Source organism: Sphaerodactylus townsendi, linkage group LG14 (genome assembly GCF_021028975.2).
Source record: "Sphaerodactylus townsendi isolate TG3544 linkage group LG14, MPM_Stown_v2.3, whole genome shotgun sequence".
In the NCBI taxonomy this organism is placed as follows: Eukaryota; Metazoa; Chordata; class Lepidosauria; order Squamata; family Sphaerodactylidae; genus Sphaerodactylus; species Sphaerodactylus townsendi.
In genome coordinates, this window is record NC_059438.1 from 42,252,145 (window position 1) to 42,269,801 (window position 17,657).

General features: G+C 46.1%; 1 protein-coding gene across 1 annotated transcript in view; it reads right to left on the reverse strand.

Annotated features, from left to right (window-relative positions):
* MTRR (5-methyltetrahydrofolate-homocysteine methyltransferase reductase) overlaps nucleotides 1-17,657 on the reverse strand; it is a 47,404-nt gene that overhangs the window by 27,662 nt on the left and 2,085 nt on the right. The window contains exons 2-8 of the mRNA XM_048515567.1: nucleotides 14,678-14,835; nucleotides 11,645-11,798; nucleotides 9,632-9,749; nucleotides 7,474-7,813; nucleotides 4,791-4,910; nucleotides 3,644-3,797; nucleotides 1,545-1,633 (exon numbers count right to left, since the gene is read on the reverse strand). Of these exons, the coding sequence (XP_048371524.1) occupies nucleotides 1,545-1,633; nucleotides 3,644-3,797; nucleotides 4,791-4,910; nucleotides 7,474-7,813; nucleotides 9,632-9,749; nucleotides 11,645-11,798; nucleotides 14,678-14,821 (1,119 nt within the window). The 5' untranslated portion in view covers nucleotides 14,822-14,835. The remainder of the gene's footprint in view (nucleotides 1-1,544; nucleotides 1,634-3,643; nucleotides 3,798-4,790; nucleotides 4,911-7,473; nucleotides 7,814-9,631; nucleotides 9,750-11,644; nucleotides 11,799-14,677; nucleotides 14,836-17,657) is intronic.

Genomic DNA, 17,657 nt, shown 5'->3' on the forward strand with positions numbered 1-17,657 from the left:
CCACCTTCCTTGAGGAACGGCTGCTTTCTGCCAATTTATCACTGCTGCCATTTGGTTCCAATTTACTATAGTCACCCAAGCAACCATACACTAGATCTCAACCTGCAGGCTGTTAATCATCCCAATTGTGTTGTTTTTAATGTGTCTCTTATTATATGTAGCTTTGATTCTTGCAAATGCAGCATATGTTTTAAGTAAACATATTTATTTTCCTTTTGCAAGATAAAAAGGCTCTACATGACTGTAGCAGCTGGCAGTTCAAACAACTGCAACGATCACATGTGAAAGGTGTCTTTTCATAGCCATTTGAGTACTGCAGCCCCCTCCCGCCTACACTAGGGATGGCCAACCTATGGTGCTCCAGATGTTCATGGACTACAATTCTCATCAGCCCCTGCCAGCATGGCCAATTGGCCATACTGGCAAGGGCTGGTGGGAATTGTAGTCCATGAACATCTGGAGCACCATAGGGTGAATTGGCCATGCTGGCAGGGGCTGGTGGGAATTGTAGTCCATGAACATCTGGAGCACCATAGGTTGGCCACCCCTGGCAGTTCAGCAGGACATCAGTTCTCCTGAGCAGCAGAGAAAAACAAGGAAGTTATACCCAAGGGCTACTTTCTTGTTCTGCCCTGCTGCTGCGAGGCCAAGAAGAATCCATATTGCTGACAGGAGAGGTCAGTATGAATGTACGTGGTAGCAAGAGACTATGAAAGGTTCTCTCTGCAGCTGCTACAGTAGCCGCCAGAACCATTAGATACCATAGTTATGTGGAGCTTTTCATCACAATGGCTCCTAACCATCCCCTCTTGAGTGAGAATGTTCATGAATATTCCATAACCTCACAGCAGTTCATGTGTAACAGTGTGTATCAGACTTCTCTCTGTGATACACCTCTGAAGATGCCAGCCACAGATGCAGGCGAAATGTTAGGAACAAGATCTACCAGACCACGGCCACACAGCCCAGAAAACCCACAACAACCAGTTGAATCCAGCCGTGAAAGCCTTTTGACAATACATCAAATATGAACAATTCATGTGTTTGTTCAGAAGTTTACAGAAACCAGCAGATTTGAACTAATCAGCAAAGATGCACAAATGTGAAGAAATCTGAAGATGTATTCCCCCTGAATCAGGCAAAAGGCCAGTTCTGAAGGTCAGTGCTGACATGGGAAACAAAGACACTATCTATCTGACCATCACAATTCCAAGTCCCAAAGACCATTGCTGTGACATAAGGATCAAATAATACAGAGGCAGTAGCCATGCCTCAAAAGCCCTGGTAATGAGCAAAACCAAGTTATCATACCTCCATGGTGGCGAACCTTTGGCACTCCAGATGTTGTGGACTACAATTCCCATCAGCCCCTGCCAGCATGGCCGATTGGGGTCAATTTGGGGGCCAATTGGCCATGCTGGCAGGGGCTGATGGGAATTGTAGTCCATAACATCTGGAGTGCCAAAGGTTCGCCACCATGGTCATACCTAATAGATTTGGACAAAATACAACTAAGCCTCAGTATTTGTAAAAAGTAAAATAACCTTTTTAGGAACTGTTCTTATTTCCAGACACCATGTCAGAATGAAATTCACAGAACTTTTTTCCGGTATATGCCGTGGCACATCTGCTCCTGTTTAGAGGAGAAACAAAAAGGGAATTATTTTTGCTCTTTCCAAAGGCAGCTAATGTGTAAAAATGTGTACTCAAAGGATCCATGTGTGCTACCAAGCAGTGGCTTTCAAAGGATGTACAAGGAAATCCAGTGGTCTCTGTCTGACATGCCTCTGAAGATGCCAGCTACACATGTGGGCAAAACATCAGGAGTTAAAACTACCAGACCACAGTCACACAGCCTGGAAAACCCACAACAGCCAGATGATGCTGGCCGTGAAAGCCTTCAACAATACCATAAAGGTTTTTCACTTTCGTATTTTTTGCAAATTTGGAGGGGCAGCATGCAGTTACAGAAAACTTCACAATGGCCCCTTCCGCCCAGGCAAAATAATGCGTTTTCAAACCACTTTCACAACTGTTTGCAAGTGGATTTTGCTATTCCGCACAGCTTCAAAGAGCACTGAAAGTAGTTGGAAAGTGCATTATTCTGCATGTGCGGAATGAGCCAATGACAAAATAAAGCGCCTGCAGTAGGCTTGGGATAAGAGGGCATATGCGTATCTGAATTGGTGACTGATTAAAAGCTGGAAACAGAAGCAAACCCAGTAAGAACTCTCCAAATCTGCACTTGGTGGTATTCAACACAGATAAATTATCTGAAGTCAAGGGTACAAAGTGAAGCCGTCATGTTGCAGAAGATATCAAAATATTCACTATGGGAAACCCTGCAAAAGGTCCCTACCAAGCTGTTGAACAGAAAATGAAATTGAAGTAATAATCCCAGCCTTTTACTAGGGAATAGTGAAGCTGAGGCCATGATTTTGAGGAAACAAGAACAGGATTGTGCTGTACAAAGCAAAAGAGAGTACAGTAATGCATATTGAGGCAACTGCCCAGAGGTGGGATCCAGCAGGTTCTCACCAGTTCCCGAGAGGGGGTTACTAATTATTTGTGTGTGCCGAGAGGGGGTTACTAATTGGGTCTGCTTTTCCATTAGAAATTCCATTAGGTCCAAAAATCATAAAGTCCTGTTGTTTCCTATGTGGCTGGTTAGCGAAGGTAGAAAATGGGATAATTCTCCCTGTTGGGCTGTTTTAAAAACATGTTTTAGAAATATGGTAAGGTTCCTTGTTTAAGGAAAGTATCCTTCTTTTGATTTCTAGAAACAACATTTAATATTTGAAAGTATTAAGTATTTGACAGGCAGTCAATTAGAGGAGAAGTAGTTGTTTCTGTTGGCAGCAGACGATAGGACTTGCTATAATGAGTTTAAATTATGGACAGAAAGATACCAGCTGGAAATTAGGAACTTTTTTTAACAGTAAGAGTTTTTTACAGTCACAGAGAAATTATTAATGCCCCAGTCCCGCCCCCGGAATGCCCCGCCCAGCCCCATTGGCGCTACACCACTGTTTGAATCCCACCACCATGGGAACCTGTTACTAAATTTTTTGGATCCCACCACTGCAACTGCCCTGCCCTGCCACACCCCCGCCCCCCCAAACCTCACATACATGTTAATTGTTTCTGAATTGACCATGACTTATATAAAGAGGAAAAAAGTTGCTGGAGCTGTGGGAGAGCTTTCTCCAAAAGTGTCCTAGAGTGGTCAAAAAAACATGCCAAGAACAAATAAGAAAGGGACTGAAAACAAAACTGCAGGCATTTTAAATGCCACTTTTCCAGGGAAATCCCCCCCAAAGCTAAGAAAGTTTCCAAATTATTTAATAATTTCATTTAGTCTTGTTTCCAGTCCCCGCCCCCATCCTGCATACAGACACCACATGGGTCAATAACCACCATAAGACGGAATCTAGAAGAAAGACAACGGAAGGGAAAATAAGGTGACAAGGAATACCAACAATACAAACCTGAGTGAGACATAAAATGCAAAATTAGAGGAAGTAAATAAATATGAAAGGGTGGGGTGGGGTGTTATTTGTACTGGAAGATTCTGAAGGATAAGTTTACAACATTTTTTTCAGTGCTGAATTCAATGAAAATGATGATGCATTTAAAAACGTACCTTTCTTTTTAGTGCCGGGCTTAACCTTCAAGCAAACACTGTGCTCTTTCTTTTCTGAAAGTCCCAAAAGGCGAAGGAGCTCATCGACCTCACTGGCAGAGTTGGGGCAAATGACATTAAAGGCATCACCAGGTTGGTAGCTGAAAGTTGTCTCCTGTTTTAAAAATAGAAGTGCGTTCCTCTAAAACAAGGCCGAAACTCCACTGGCCTCATGTTTCCCCTCCAAAATAAACGTTTCCTGCGTTATAAATGTAACTCATGGAAGAAGCAGCACATAATGGGTATTTTCCTTTTGTCCATGGTATGTTTTTTTTTCAGCTTAGCGGCAGTGAAGTATAATTGCCACTGTACACATGCAATCATATAACATTAGCCTGAAAGTACTGTCGAAGGCTTTCACGGCCGGGATGACTGGGGTGCTGTGTGGTTTCCGGGCTGTATGGCCGTGTTCTAGCAGCATTCTCTCCTGATGTTTCGCCTGCATCTGTGGCTGGCATCTTCAGAGGATCTGAAGGACCGCTCTGACAACCACTACGTCAGACTACACAGAGAAGCCATTGAAATTCACAAGCACATGGACAATTTTAACAGGAAGGAAGAAACCATGAAAATGAACAGAATTTGGCTGCCAGTGTTGAAAAACTCTAGAATCAAGACAGTGACTAATCAGCTCCACACAAATACAGGACAACTATAGACAATAGCAATCAAGGAAACAAAGACCAGGATACTTCTATTCAGATGCATTCATCTATTGACCTTGCTATCTTCATTGTTACTCCCAGGCTACAGACTTCTTTGTGACTCACATACCAGGCTACTCTATTCAGAGGGCCTCACCTTTTGACCTCACAGCATATATACTCCTCCAGTTGCTTTCCATTCCTACTATCAGATCCTCTGAAGATGCCAGCCACAGATGCAGGCGAAACGTCAGGAGAGAATGCTGCTAGAACACGGCCATACAGCCCGGAAACCACACAGCACCCCATTAGCCTGAAAATGTACAGCTGGATACTCGCTTCAATAGAAGTCTCTCTTCTTTTAAGTGATGTAGTGTTAAAATTGGGACAATGGCCTGCTGGCCATTATCATTTAGTCTATACTTTGTACCCAATGCATTATACAAAAAACAAATTCAACTTACAGAAATATCAAGTTCTAGCAGCAAAGTGGTTTTCACTGCATCGGCCCTCGTCAGCTGCACAGCTCGCAAGACAGGAACTTGAAAAGGGGGGCTCTCTGAACCGAGAGGCAGGATAACCTCCTGGAAACAAGCTAGAAGATGTTTAGAGTGAAGAAAGAAGCACACACAGTTAAACAACACTATGTGCAAGTGGAGCACATTACGGCAACCGTCCAGCCAGAGAAAAAGCATTTTTAAACCCTGTTGATTTCAGTGGAGGAATCTGGCACATTAAGTCAATGGACTCAATTCTGGCTATGTCAGCCCTACCTGGTGTCACTTTAAGCCACAGGTGTCAAACTCACAGCCCTCCAGATGTTGTGGACTACAGTTCCCATCATCCCCTGCCAGCATGATGCTGGCAGGGGATGATGGGAACAGTAGTCCATAACATTTGGAGGGCCGCGAGTTTGACACCTGTGCTTTAAGCAATCACAAGAAAATGTCATTCACACACTATTTCCCCCCACACAAGAACACGTCTGGAGGAGTCCTCCGCCCCTTTTTTGTCAAGAAAACGTCTGCAATGAAAAGGGTGAGAGATTTACTTTAAAAAAAATAAAACTGGAGAGTTCAGAGGAATAATTTGATCGCAGCAACAGATCTGGTCAATTTTATTGAGCTATAGGTAGCTAGAAGTTGACATCTGATTTTTTTAAAAAAAATGCTAAGTGGTGGTGGTGGTACTGAGGAATTAATGTTATTTCTGAGGCAATAATACTATTTCTGTAAAAGTAGCAAAGTTTATGTTTACATTGGGTTAATACTAAAAAATCTGAGGCCAGCCCAGCCTAGGAAACATGGACTGTATATAGTGACACAAGGCAATGAGCTAATTGGTATATGCACTTAGTTTGAGTATAAAGTCAATAGATAATTCATACACCGTTTATAAAGATTATTCATAAAGATCTATTGTGATTATGTTATAAGTAATATTCAACTAGATATAAAGGTAATAACAAAACATACAATGAGGGCACTTAGGCAACCTAAGAAACGTAATGGTACTGTACTTAGTAACAAAATCTCAAAAGCATTGTATAAGATGTCATAAACATTGTCCATAAGGCAAGAAACCTATAACATTCATATTGCGTTCCAATAAATTGAAAGAGTCAGTATCACCAATATTCAATGACCAATATTCAGCTGCTATCTACTACCACAATTCGTTTCAATATTTTTTACTCATTGAATATTGGTGATACTGACGCCACTGCTCCACCCGGGGTGTTGCGCCCCCCTTGTCCCATGGGCGCTACGCCACTGGAGAAGAGAACAATCTAGTCTGGATAGCCAAACCAGAGCAAAATCGCCATGTGGAAGCAACGTGGAGAAATCCAGCATTGCACAGTGGTTAGTGTCAGACTAGGATCCAGGAGACCCATGTTTGAAACTACTGTGAAATGGAAGCTTGCTCTGTTGCCCTGGGCCAGTCCCATATTCTCAGTTTAATCTACCTCACAGAGATGTTGTCAGGATAAAATTTATCTACAACATTTAAATCTTACCTTTTGGCCCAATTAGGGCCACCAAGGCAGCTAACTAAAAACAGAACGATATAAAAGTACATTGTAAACCAAATGATAAACCAGTACGAAAATGGTCACATAAACATCTACAAAGACACCAATACAAACAGGGTCAGGGAGGAGAGATAATTGCGGAAACACCCTCTATAAAATACTCGGATTACTTGAAACAAGAGCATGGCTGAATACGTTCAAGTATTGGATCAAATTATGTTTTAACGCTGATGTGCACAGTTTAATATACACTGCGCGCCCAGACCTATTTGCCTCCGAATGGTATCAACTTCTCAAATCAAAAATTTACTCAACAGGTTTATTACTTGAAAATCTCTGTATGCTGACACCCAGAGAGATTTTCCAAACCTTAAAAAGTAGACTTCTAGAACAGGAATATCATATCTTGTTGGGGCAAGCAAATAAATCATGCTCACCCCTCTCTGTCGGAATAATACCGGAACAGGGGCACATAGCCAAATATCTTGAATTATTAACTGAACCCCAACAGAGATGGATCATCACAAGGGCCAGATCCAATACCTTCCCATCGGCCATCACAAAGGGTCGTTACTTATCCATCCCTCTCCAGGATTGGGTTTGTCCATACTGTAAAAATCAAGTGGAGACTCTTGCTCACATTATTCTTGACTGTCCGAGATATGTGGGCATCAGGAATTTCTCTCCCAGGCTGGCCCTAGACAAATCTGAAAGTGACTCTGACTGCTCTGTTGTGGAGCTTCTGTTAAACAACACAGATGTCATGCTCTTGGTAAAAGTAGCAAAGTTTCTTTTACAAGTGACAGAACTTTCTAAGTAATGTATACTGCTATATACAGTCTTCCTGTCTGCGCTTTGAATGTACTCTTGATTTGCATTTCAAAAATGTCTGGCAACGCTCTGGAACCTATTTTTAAATGCCAAATAAAGGTTGTTGTTGTTGTTGTTGTTAAATGTTAATTGAGGAAACACCTGGCAAAACCAAAAAAAGGAGGCAGGAAGAGCAGTTGGCAGCTTCCTGTTCCCAATGGAGACAAAAGTGGGGATATAAATGAATAACAGCACAACCAGAAACTTCCAGAAAGGTACAGGCTTGCATTCAAAGAGGCCCTCACCATAGGAGAACTTTCCTGACTGACGCTTTCTTGTAGTTCCACTTCGAGGTATTCTGGTGGCAAAGCAGGTATATTAAGAGCAGACTGGGAAAGAGGAGGAACCGATTGGGAAAGGGACGGCTGAGAGTCTTGGCTGGGAGGCACGGGGTCAACCTTTCCTCCATTTTCAGATGAACCGCTGTTTTTGGCTGCCGGATCTTCTAGTTTTAACTGCTCTATTTTGCAGTCTATGCTTGATGCAGTCTTGTCAGACCGGTGCAGGTCTTCTCTCCTTGACACAAACTCTCGGTTGAGGGCAGCCCACAGTCCAGTGATCCACGGATCGACCACCAGCTCCAAACTACAACAAAATGGAGGAAGAGCACTTTTAAAAACGACAATGACAAATGCCAGCCTCCATCATTCAGAACAAAAAGCAACTCCACGTTTCCTGCTTCCCTCCCAACTGTCATTTTCCCCAACGCAGTCTCCCCCCACTGTGTTTTATGCCTAACCTCCTCTGAGAGCTTGGGGTAACCCAGAAAGGAGGCCAAGACAACCCAAAACCACGGGCTTCCACACAGGAGCCTGGGACTCCTGCCAGTGGCTCTGTGGAACCTGCGGGTTTAGAAGCAGCAGAGGACCCCAAGGTAGGTCACAAAGGAAAACCCAACCCCCACCACTGAGCATTGGGATATTCCCCATCATAGAAGTCATTGCAGAAGCCTGTCAGCTGATGTCTCTCAATCAATATAGTGACCAGAGGTGGGATCCAGCAGGTTCTCACAGGTTCCCAAGAGTAGGTTACTAATTGTGTGTGTGCCGAGAGGGGGTTACTAATGGGTGATTTTGCCACGTGATTTTTGCCTTAGTTACGCCCCTCCTCTCAGCAGTAGCGCGCAGAACTTGAAGCAGTCTAGCAGGAGGTGCACCGGCATGTGTGGCAGCCTGCGCCTGCGTGCATTCATTTCCCGCCCAAGGAGCGGCGCAGCGGCTGCATCCTTGCCACAGCCCCGCCCAGGAATGCCCCGCCCCCGTCGTGCCCCGCCCAGCCCCATTGGCGCTACGCCACAGTTTGAATCCCACCACCATGGGAACCTGTTACTAAAATTTTTGGATCCCACCACTGACAGTTACCCCACATGTCCAGGACCTGCCTGCCTGCTGCTGCTGCTGTTAAGGAGATCCCCAAGGCAATGTGGGAAGTGCAGATGCACAACCCTCCCGCAAAGCACTCTGGATCTTCTCACAGGACTATGGAAAGTCATTCCGTCCTTACCTGGAAAGGTAAGGGGTATATCACTGGAGGGGGACTGTGAAATGGTATACTATAGATCCATAGTGGCGAACCTTTGGCACTCCAGATGTTATGGACTACAATGCCCATCACTCCAGATGTTATGGACTACAATGCCAATTGGCCATGCTGGCAGGGGCTGATGGGCATTGTTGTCCATAACATCTGGAGTGCCAAAGGTTCGCCACCACTGCTATAGACCTTTCTCATCAGATCTCCAAAGGTAAGCAGATTAAGTACTTGGACTGGAGGCACCACGGAAGGCTTTGCAGGAGAAGGCAATGGCAAACCACCTCTGCTTAATCACTTGCCTTGAAGACCCTAAGGTGTCACCATGAGTCAGAACTTTACACACACCTGTTGCTGGATGGGCCTTCCCAATACCAAGCCCAGCTCTGCAGTCTGAATCCTCTGAACTACGAGCATGTGGACAAACCCACAAATGCCCACATACAGACAGAAGCAGACCAATCAAAAACGCTCCTGTGAATGGTCTGGGAACACAACAAAAATCTTACACAGCTGTGCATTAACTATTTACGTAAGTATTGTCAAAGGCTTTCACGGCCGGAATCGCTGGGGTGGTGTGTGGTTTCCGGGCTGTGCGGCATCCTCTGAAGATGCCAGCCACAGATGCAGGTGAAACGTCAGGAGAAAATGCTACTAGAACATGGCCAGACAGCCCAGAAACTACACAACACCCCACTATTTACGGAAGCCATTTCTGTGCTGCCTTGCCTCCCAGCTCACAGTTCCCAAGGTAACCAACATTAAAACAATTCAAACAGTTATTAAAATTCATATATTTAAAATGCACATGTGATGAATGTAATTAAGCTGGGAGGAACTCAGAAGCCAATCAGAGTCCTCCAGTATTCTTACCCTACAGCGTCATCAGCAAGCCCCGTTTCATAAAAACGCTGTGCTCCGAGTTCCTGAAACCGTTTATCTAATAGCTTCCCCCCGTTGCAGAAGAACGTGTATTCTGAGTCTCCCAGACCTGAGAAACATAAAGACACAAACCAAAAGACGGATTAGGTAAGGACCTTCTGATTAAATATATGCTCAGTTTCTCAAGGTTTAATGGATTTTGAAAAATCTAATCAAGTAAACATATCAGTATGTGGAATATTCTGGGAGAGCCAGCATGTGTCAGATGGCCATCTAACAGCAATGCTGATTCTATAACTCTATTAATTTAGGCAGATTGTATGTGTGGTGGGGGCAGTGGTGGAATCCAAAAATTTTAGTAACAGGTTCCCATGGTGGTGGGATTCAAACTGTGGCGTAGCACCAATGGGGCTGGGCGGGGCACGACGGGGCCGTGGTCGGGCATTCTGGGGGCAAGGCATTCCTGGGCGGGGCTGTGGCAAGGACGCAGCCGCTGCGCCGGTCCTTGGGTGGGAAACGAATGCACGCAGGCGCAGGCTGCCACGCACGCCAGTGCACCTCCTGCTAGACTGCTTCAAGTTCTGCGCGCTACTGTTGAGAGGAGGGGCATAACTAAGGCAAAAATCACGTGGCAAAATCATAACCCCCTCTTGGCACACACAAATAATTAGTAACCTACTCTCGGGAACCTGTGAGAACCTGCTGGATCCCACCTCTGGGTGTATCACCTTGCAATCTTCTCTCAGGGACTCGGATTTGCAATTTGACTCTTTGAAAACTAAAAGGTTTATCATTTTTGCATTCCATAAATATGTCAAATACTGCAATTTGATACACTAAGTAGGTGATAAATGATGTGTTTTAGGTTGTTAAAGTATTACATTTGAAAGTGTTGCATATGTTGCATATATTTCAATTTTTGCCATTTCAATTTTTGAAGAAGCTCCCTTCCCTTTTCCCTATATCTTCAAAATTCCCAGAAATTTTACCTCTCTAGTGGGAAAGCAGATTTCCCATGCCTTCCCTTTCCCAACAATTCACTTGGAGCTTTGAACATGTGATACTGGAGATCTGGAGACTTCTCTGGATTAAAAGCCAGGTGAAGGCTGGATAGAGTAGCAGGAATCAGGTGAAATGTAAGATGATCAGTTTCTATGAGTGGTTGTGGTGGGTTTTCCGGGCTGTGTGGCCATGCTCTGGTGGATCTTGCTCCTAACATTTTGCCTGCATCTGTGGCTGGCATCTTCAGAGATGCATCACAGAGAAAAATCTGTTTCACACTGTGTCTAGTGAGACGGGAAAGTTTAATGGGGTATTTTATTAATTATTAATTAATTAATTAAATTTATAGGCCGCCTCATCCCCGAAGGGCTCTAGGCGGCTCACAACTATGACTGTTTCCAGAACAGTAAACCAATATAACATAAAATCTAACTCATTAAAATTCAGCAGCAAGTAAAACAATAAATACAAATTAAACAACAAGGTTGTGTAAAAACACACACACAGGCGCCCGGTCTAAAGGCCAAAAGAGAAGGGAGGAGAAGGCAGGGCCCAGGATGGAATCAGGCCCTACCAAGATGGGAAAAGCAGCTTAGTTCCAGTTTCTATGGGGGGCAATAGAGCCGCGGCCAGCCCCTCCAAAAGCCCGGTGGAATAGCTCCGTCTTACAGGCCCTGCGGAATTCACCGAGGTCCCGCAGGGCCCAGACAGGACAGGTCCCGCAGGCCGGGACATATTAGGAACAAGATGTACCAGATCAAGGCCACACAGCCCGGAAAACCCACCACAACCCGTTGAATCCGGCTGTGAAAGCCTTCGACAAGTTTCTATGAGGTTTGAAGGATTTCCCCCCCACCCCGCCCGCCTTTTTTACTTTTTAATGCGCATCATGAGAAGAGCCGAACAGTCCAACATGCATAAATGGTTTGATCAACAGTATACATGCAATTTAAAACTATATCATTCTTGCACTCTTAAGGAAAAAGGAGGTTACAAAATTACCAAGTAATCCATATCGTAAGTGGGAAAAGTGATTCAGGGGCAGAGTTTTGTCATTAATTTCCTTCACAAACTTGACCGCTGTGTCTGGCGGCTCTCCATCACCTGTTGTGGAAGTGACAATAACCACAGGGTCCTTTTGACTAATCAAGTTGTACTGCAAGTCAAGAGAAAGAATAAAACCAAGTTAACAAGCCACTGCACAGACATTTCAAAACAGCAAATACACAAAACCCTTCGAACTCTACGCGATCCGAACTTGCGGTAACATCCGAGATTCTCGGATGCGTTTTTATTTTTTGGTGTTTTTTTTGCATTTCAGCCTGCAGGGGGCGTATTTTTAGATACATTGGCAACAAAATTTCAGGGTATCATTGCTCCAGCACATGAAGCCTGCTGTGTTCCACAAAAAAACAGCATTTTAAAAGCTAGTGACACCTGGGCAAAAACTGGGTTTGATGCCCCCCTTGGCCCTCCAAGCGCCTCCGAACCAGCTCAGCTCAGCCTGATCCACGGATCGGGCCGAGCCACCAAGCCTTGCTGCCTGTACTCCGCCTCTTGTCAGCCCTGCTGTGACTTTGGATGGATCTTTGTGGGGTGGCAGTCAGGGGTGCACGCACACCTGGCTGACCCACTGACCACGCTGCTCTCCCCTGGATGCTGCTGCTGCCCGCCACCACGCCCCCCCCCCCGCATCTCATGCCCTTTCGCCGGTAAGGAGGGTGCCTAAGTTCAGCCGGCAGGGCGGGGGGGGGGGGGGGGAAGCCACAAGCCACCAGGGGAGGAGGACGGGGGAGCTCCGCCTCCTTCCGCCACCCATGGGGGGGCATCAAACCCAGGTTTTGTCCAGGGCTCCAGTTTTCCTCGTTACGCCCCTGGGCCAGCCATTTGCTAACTCAATTTAATTCCCCTCATGAGGTTATTGAGGCCAACAGAATCTACCCCCTTCCCCATGTAAACATCCCCAAGGGAGGATGGAAGGGAAATAAATGGGAAGTAAATAAATGAACAACTAACAAATCACATTCCTCTCTTCTCCCTCCTGCTTTCCTCTCCTCCCCACTCCAGCTTTCCCTCCCCTGTGTCACCGCCTGAACAATAACCTCGTCTTTCCTTTTCTGTTGCCACCTCCTGCAGGGGCAGACGTCTTTTTCAGTTCATCCGGTTTTCCCCCAGTGACCCCTCCTCACATTTATCTTGTTGTTTTTGTATTTTTGTATGCGTATTTTAGATTCGATTTAAATTGCTTCAATGATGTGCTTTTGTTTTAGTGGTTTTTACAATGCTTTTTTATTATGCACGTTTTTTAATCTGTCGGTCCTTGTGAGGGCAGAAAGGTGGCATATAAAAAGTGACGGGGAGCGACTTTTGAAAAAAAGAAATTCCACTTAAGGGAATTCTAGTGCACCCGGGACCTTCATAAGGATCATGTAATACAACCCTGAAGGATATACATTGCCTGCCTATTTGTTTCTAGACACAATATTTCTGACCAATGTGACTAAAAACATGCACACACATGCTGTGAAGATTTCAGTGGGCTGGCGAACAAGGGTGAGAGATGAGGCCAGATGCTGTGGACACTAACTGAGCCCAAGGGCAGGGGCAGAGAGCGTGAGCCCTCCTCAAGCCCAGCCAGCAATGCCCATCAAGTATCACTCGCCCGAAAGCTGCTGCCAGTCTTCACAGACTCACCTGAGCGATTTGGGTCCCTTTGAAATGAGCAAATGGTATGGTGAGCTGTCGTTTCATATGTGTGACCAGTGTTAGCTATTCTTGCCATAAATATCTTTCTACTACATTGTGAACCTACTTGGATGTTGAGGCAATCTAGCAAGGCCCTGCCTGGCTCTCAGTTTGTCCAGTGGCTACACATAACAGGGCCCTTTAAGTGCTGGCCCAATGTCACAAAATTCCCTGTGCTAAAAGGATCTGATTGCAGCAGTGGCGCAGTGGCTAAGAGCAGGTGCACTCTGATCTGGAGGAACCGGGTTTGATTCCCAGCTCTGCCACTTGAGTTGTGGAGGCTTATCTGAGGAATTCAGATTAGCCTGTACACTCCCACACACGCCAGCTGGGTGACCTTGGGCTAGTCACAGCTTCTCGGAGCTCTCTCAGCCCCACCCACCTCACAGGGTGTTTGTTGTGAGGGGGGAAGGGCAAGGAGATTGTACGCCCCTTTGAGTCTCCTGCAGGAGAGAAAGGGGGGATATAAATCCAAACTCTTCTTCTTCTTTTTCTTCTATATCCCCCCTTTCTCTCCTGTAGGAAAGGGGCTTACAAACTCCTTTCCCTCCCCCCTCACAACAAACACCCTGTGGGGCTGAGAGAGCTCCGAGAAGCTGTGACTAGCCCAAGGTCACCCAGCTGGCGTGTGTGGGAGTGCACAGAATAATGTGAATTCTCCAGATAAGCCTCCACAGCTCAGGTGGCAGAGCAGAGAATCAAACCAGGTTCTCCAGATTAGAGTGCACCTGCTTTTAACCACTGCGCCACTGCTGAGTAGGGACACAGTCTGAGGGAACAGGAAGGGCAAATTGAGACGAAGCAGGGGAAAGACCTATGGGACATTGTCAGAGAAGGGCTGGGGGTAAGAGGGGGGAGACTGACATAACAAGGGCTAAGAGAGAATTGCTAGAGGAGGGGGTACAGGAGAAAGAGATAGGGAAAGAGTGACATGTAAGCGGTAGGGGGAGAGGGCAGACTGATAGATAAGCGGTGGGGTAGAAAGAGGGCAGAAAGAGGGGGGCCAGAAAGAGGGGGGAGAAAGAGGGGTGGGGGGCAGAAAGCGGGGGGGACTTCAACAGAAAATTGTGGAGGAGGAAGGAAGCAGAAACTGGGGAATATCACAATGTTCTATTTGGACAAAGACAGATACGAAAATAAAAATATTTCAGTTGAGAGACAAACTGCTTACGATGTACTTTGGACACTCAAAAGCCACCAGAGGAAAAGATGCGTCAGTCACTTGCGTTGCTCATTTTCATCACCTTCTGAAGGTCTAAAACACCAACCCGGCAAGAATGAGAATCCCACCTTGTCTGACTCACTGATGCAGTGAATATCAGCGTTGAATCCACGCTCCTTTGCTTGCTGGCAAATTTCTTCGGCTATAGCTTTTGCCTGCCCCTTCTGGGATGCGTAAAGCAGCAAGAACCTCCTGTTGACTTCACAACACATCGTTCCAGAGCCACCTACATGGCAAAAAGGAAAGGCCAAACGCTTATTAGATCACAACCAAATCCAGGACTCAAGGACGTAGTTAAGGGGGGTGGTTCTCAGGTTCAAACCCCCCCCCCCTCATTACATGTCCGAAGCTCCGGCCCCCGTTTGTGGGTTTTTGGGGTTTTTTTACTGTTTTTTTGTTTTTGGCCTGCAGGGGGCACAGTTTTTAGGCTAGCAGCACCAAAATTTCAGGGATCTTTCAGGAGACTCTCTTGATGATACCACCAAGGTTTGGTGAGGTTTGGTTCAGGGAGGTCCAAAGCTATGGACTCCCAAAGGGGGTGCCCCATCCCCCATTGTTTCCAATGGGAGCTAATAGAAGATGGGGGCTACACCTTTGAGGGTCCATAACTTTGGACCCCCTGAACCAAACTTCACCAAACCTGGGATGTATTATCAGGAGAGTCTCTTATTGATACCACCCAGGCTTTGTGAAGTTTGGTCCAGGGAGACCAAAGCTATGGACTCTCAAAGGGAGTGCCCCATCCCCCATTGTTTCCAATGGGAGCTAATAGAAGATGGGGGCTACACCTTTGAGGGTCCATAACTTTGGACCCCCTGAACCAAACTTCACCAAACCTGGGATGTATTATCAGGAGAGTCTCTTATTGATACCACCCAGGCTTTGTGAAGTTTGGTCCAGGGAGACCAAAGCTATGGACTCCCAAAGGGAGTGCCCCATCCCCCATTGTTTCCAATGGGAGCTAATAGAAGATGGGGGCTACACCTTTGAGGGTCCATAACTTTGGACCCCCTGAACCAAACTTCACCAAACTGGGTGGTATCATTAGGAGAGTCTCCTAAAGATACCCTGAAAGCTTGGTGCTGCTATCTTAACAATTGCACCCCTTACAGCAGGCACCCCCAAATTTCCTCAGATTCTCCTTTTAAATCTACCCCCTTCAGCAGGGATTTAAAGGGAGAATCTGAGGTCCAGACCCAGTTTTAAGAAACATTTGAGCGTGATGTCATGTTTCAGGATGGGAAGAGGGATAATCCCGACTTAGGGCAAACAGCATCACTTTCAATGTTGTTTTAACTGGGGACCCCAGATTCTCCCTTTAAGGTGGATTTAAAAGGGGAATCTGGGCTCCCTAGTTTAAACACAATTGAAAGTGATGCAGTTTCGGGGTGGATTCCAGCATCACAGCGGCCGCCCATGGCGGCCCCCTCAGATTTTGCACCGGGATCCATTTCCCCTAGGTACGCCTCTGCCCAAAAGGGAGAGCAGAAGGGACTGCCAGCTGGGAGCCTAACTGGTGGGGGGGGGGGCAGGGGAGTCTGCCATCCCTGGACTCGGAGATCTGCTTTTATAAGCACTAAGGCCGGGGGTGTGACCACGCCCCCAGGGGCAGGTGGGGGCATGGCCCCGCCCCCAGAACCTCCCCATAAAAATTTATACCTATGTCACTGCCAGAACTAGAACGGACTAGAAGGCGCTGTTCCACCGGGCCTTTGGAGTGTCCAGCCACTGATACGGTGCCCCCTTACTGCTCGGGCCAGTTATATCAGGGTCCCCTCATATTGAGGGGCCCCACCGTCTCTCCCCTTATGGGGGTAGGTTTTAAATTGGGGTTGGATGCCTCTTGCTCATTTATGTATTACTATCATTCGCTGTTTTATGAGTTGTAAGTTATTTTATGGGATGGAGCCTATGTATTTATATTTTGTATGACCGCTCCTGTCTGATATTTAGATAATGTTGTTTACCGCCCGGAGCCCTTTGGGGATCGGGCGGTATATAAATTGAAGAAATAAATAAAATAAAAATAAAAAACATTTTACCCCAAAATACACTGTGCACCACCTAGTTAGTTCTTCCAGAAGCAACATTAATCCTGAAACCTTCTCCTGAATAAACACATATAAAGCTGCACGTTATCTGTACGCAAGGAGTCAGGATCAAAACAAAGGAAAAGTATATTGTCGAAGGCTTTCACAGCCGGAATCACTGGGATGTTGTGTGGTTTCCGGGCTGTACGGCTGTGTTCTAGCAGCATTTCTCCTGACATTTTGACATTTTGCCTGCATCTGTGGCTGGCATCTTCAGAAGATTCTCTGAAGATGCCAGCCACAGATGCAGGTGAAACATCAGGAGAAAATGCTACTAAAACATGGCCACACAGCTTGGAAACCACACAACACCCAAAGGAAAAGTACCTAATCACTAGTATGAAACAAGAAAAAGAGATAAGTCCAATCCAGAAGGCTCCAGAGGCCAGGGACAGTGTCTGTGCTACACTGCTGCGTCACCTATAGAGGAGATCTACGTGGCACAGGAAGGCAGTGAAAATAATAAAAACCCTGGCTGTTGGAGAATCCCCCATAGCTTAAAACAGCTGGAGAATCCCCCCGACCAGACTTTCAGGTGGTATAAATCAGACATCTGCAGCCAGAGGTACAGTGCCAACAGGGCCGGGTGGGGCGTGACACCCCAGACGCGCAGTTCCAGGGACGAGGAGGGGCGTTCCGGGGTGGACGGCATCGCGGCAGGGGTGTAGGGCACGCATACACACATAATTGATATCTCTAGGTGCTTAATTCTGTTCCTTTGCTACATTTGTTGCCAGCCTTCCTTGGAAATTAGCCCATAAACCCATTTGTGGCGTCCTTGTCTCTCCCTGCCTATTAAGATTAAGAATCAAAGCATTCCAACCATCTTTTCAAGCATTGTTCTGTCTAGCATTCTCCAAACAGCCAAAATTGCAGACAACCATTTAGGAGAGAAAAGGACCAGTATTTACCCCAGTAACCATCTGTCCAAGCCAAAAACTTCTGCACTTGACACAAA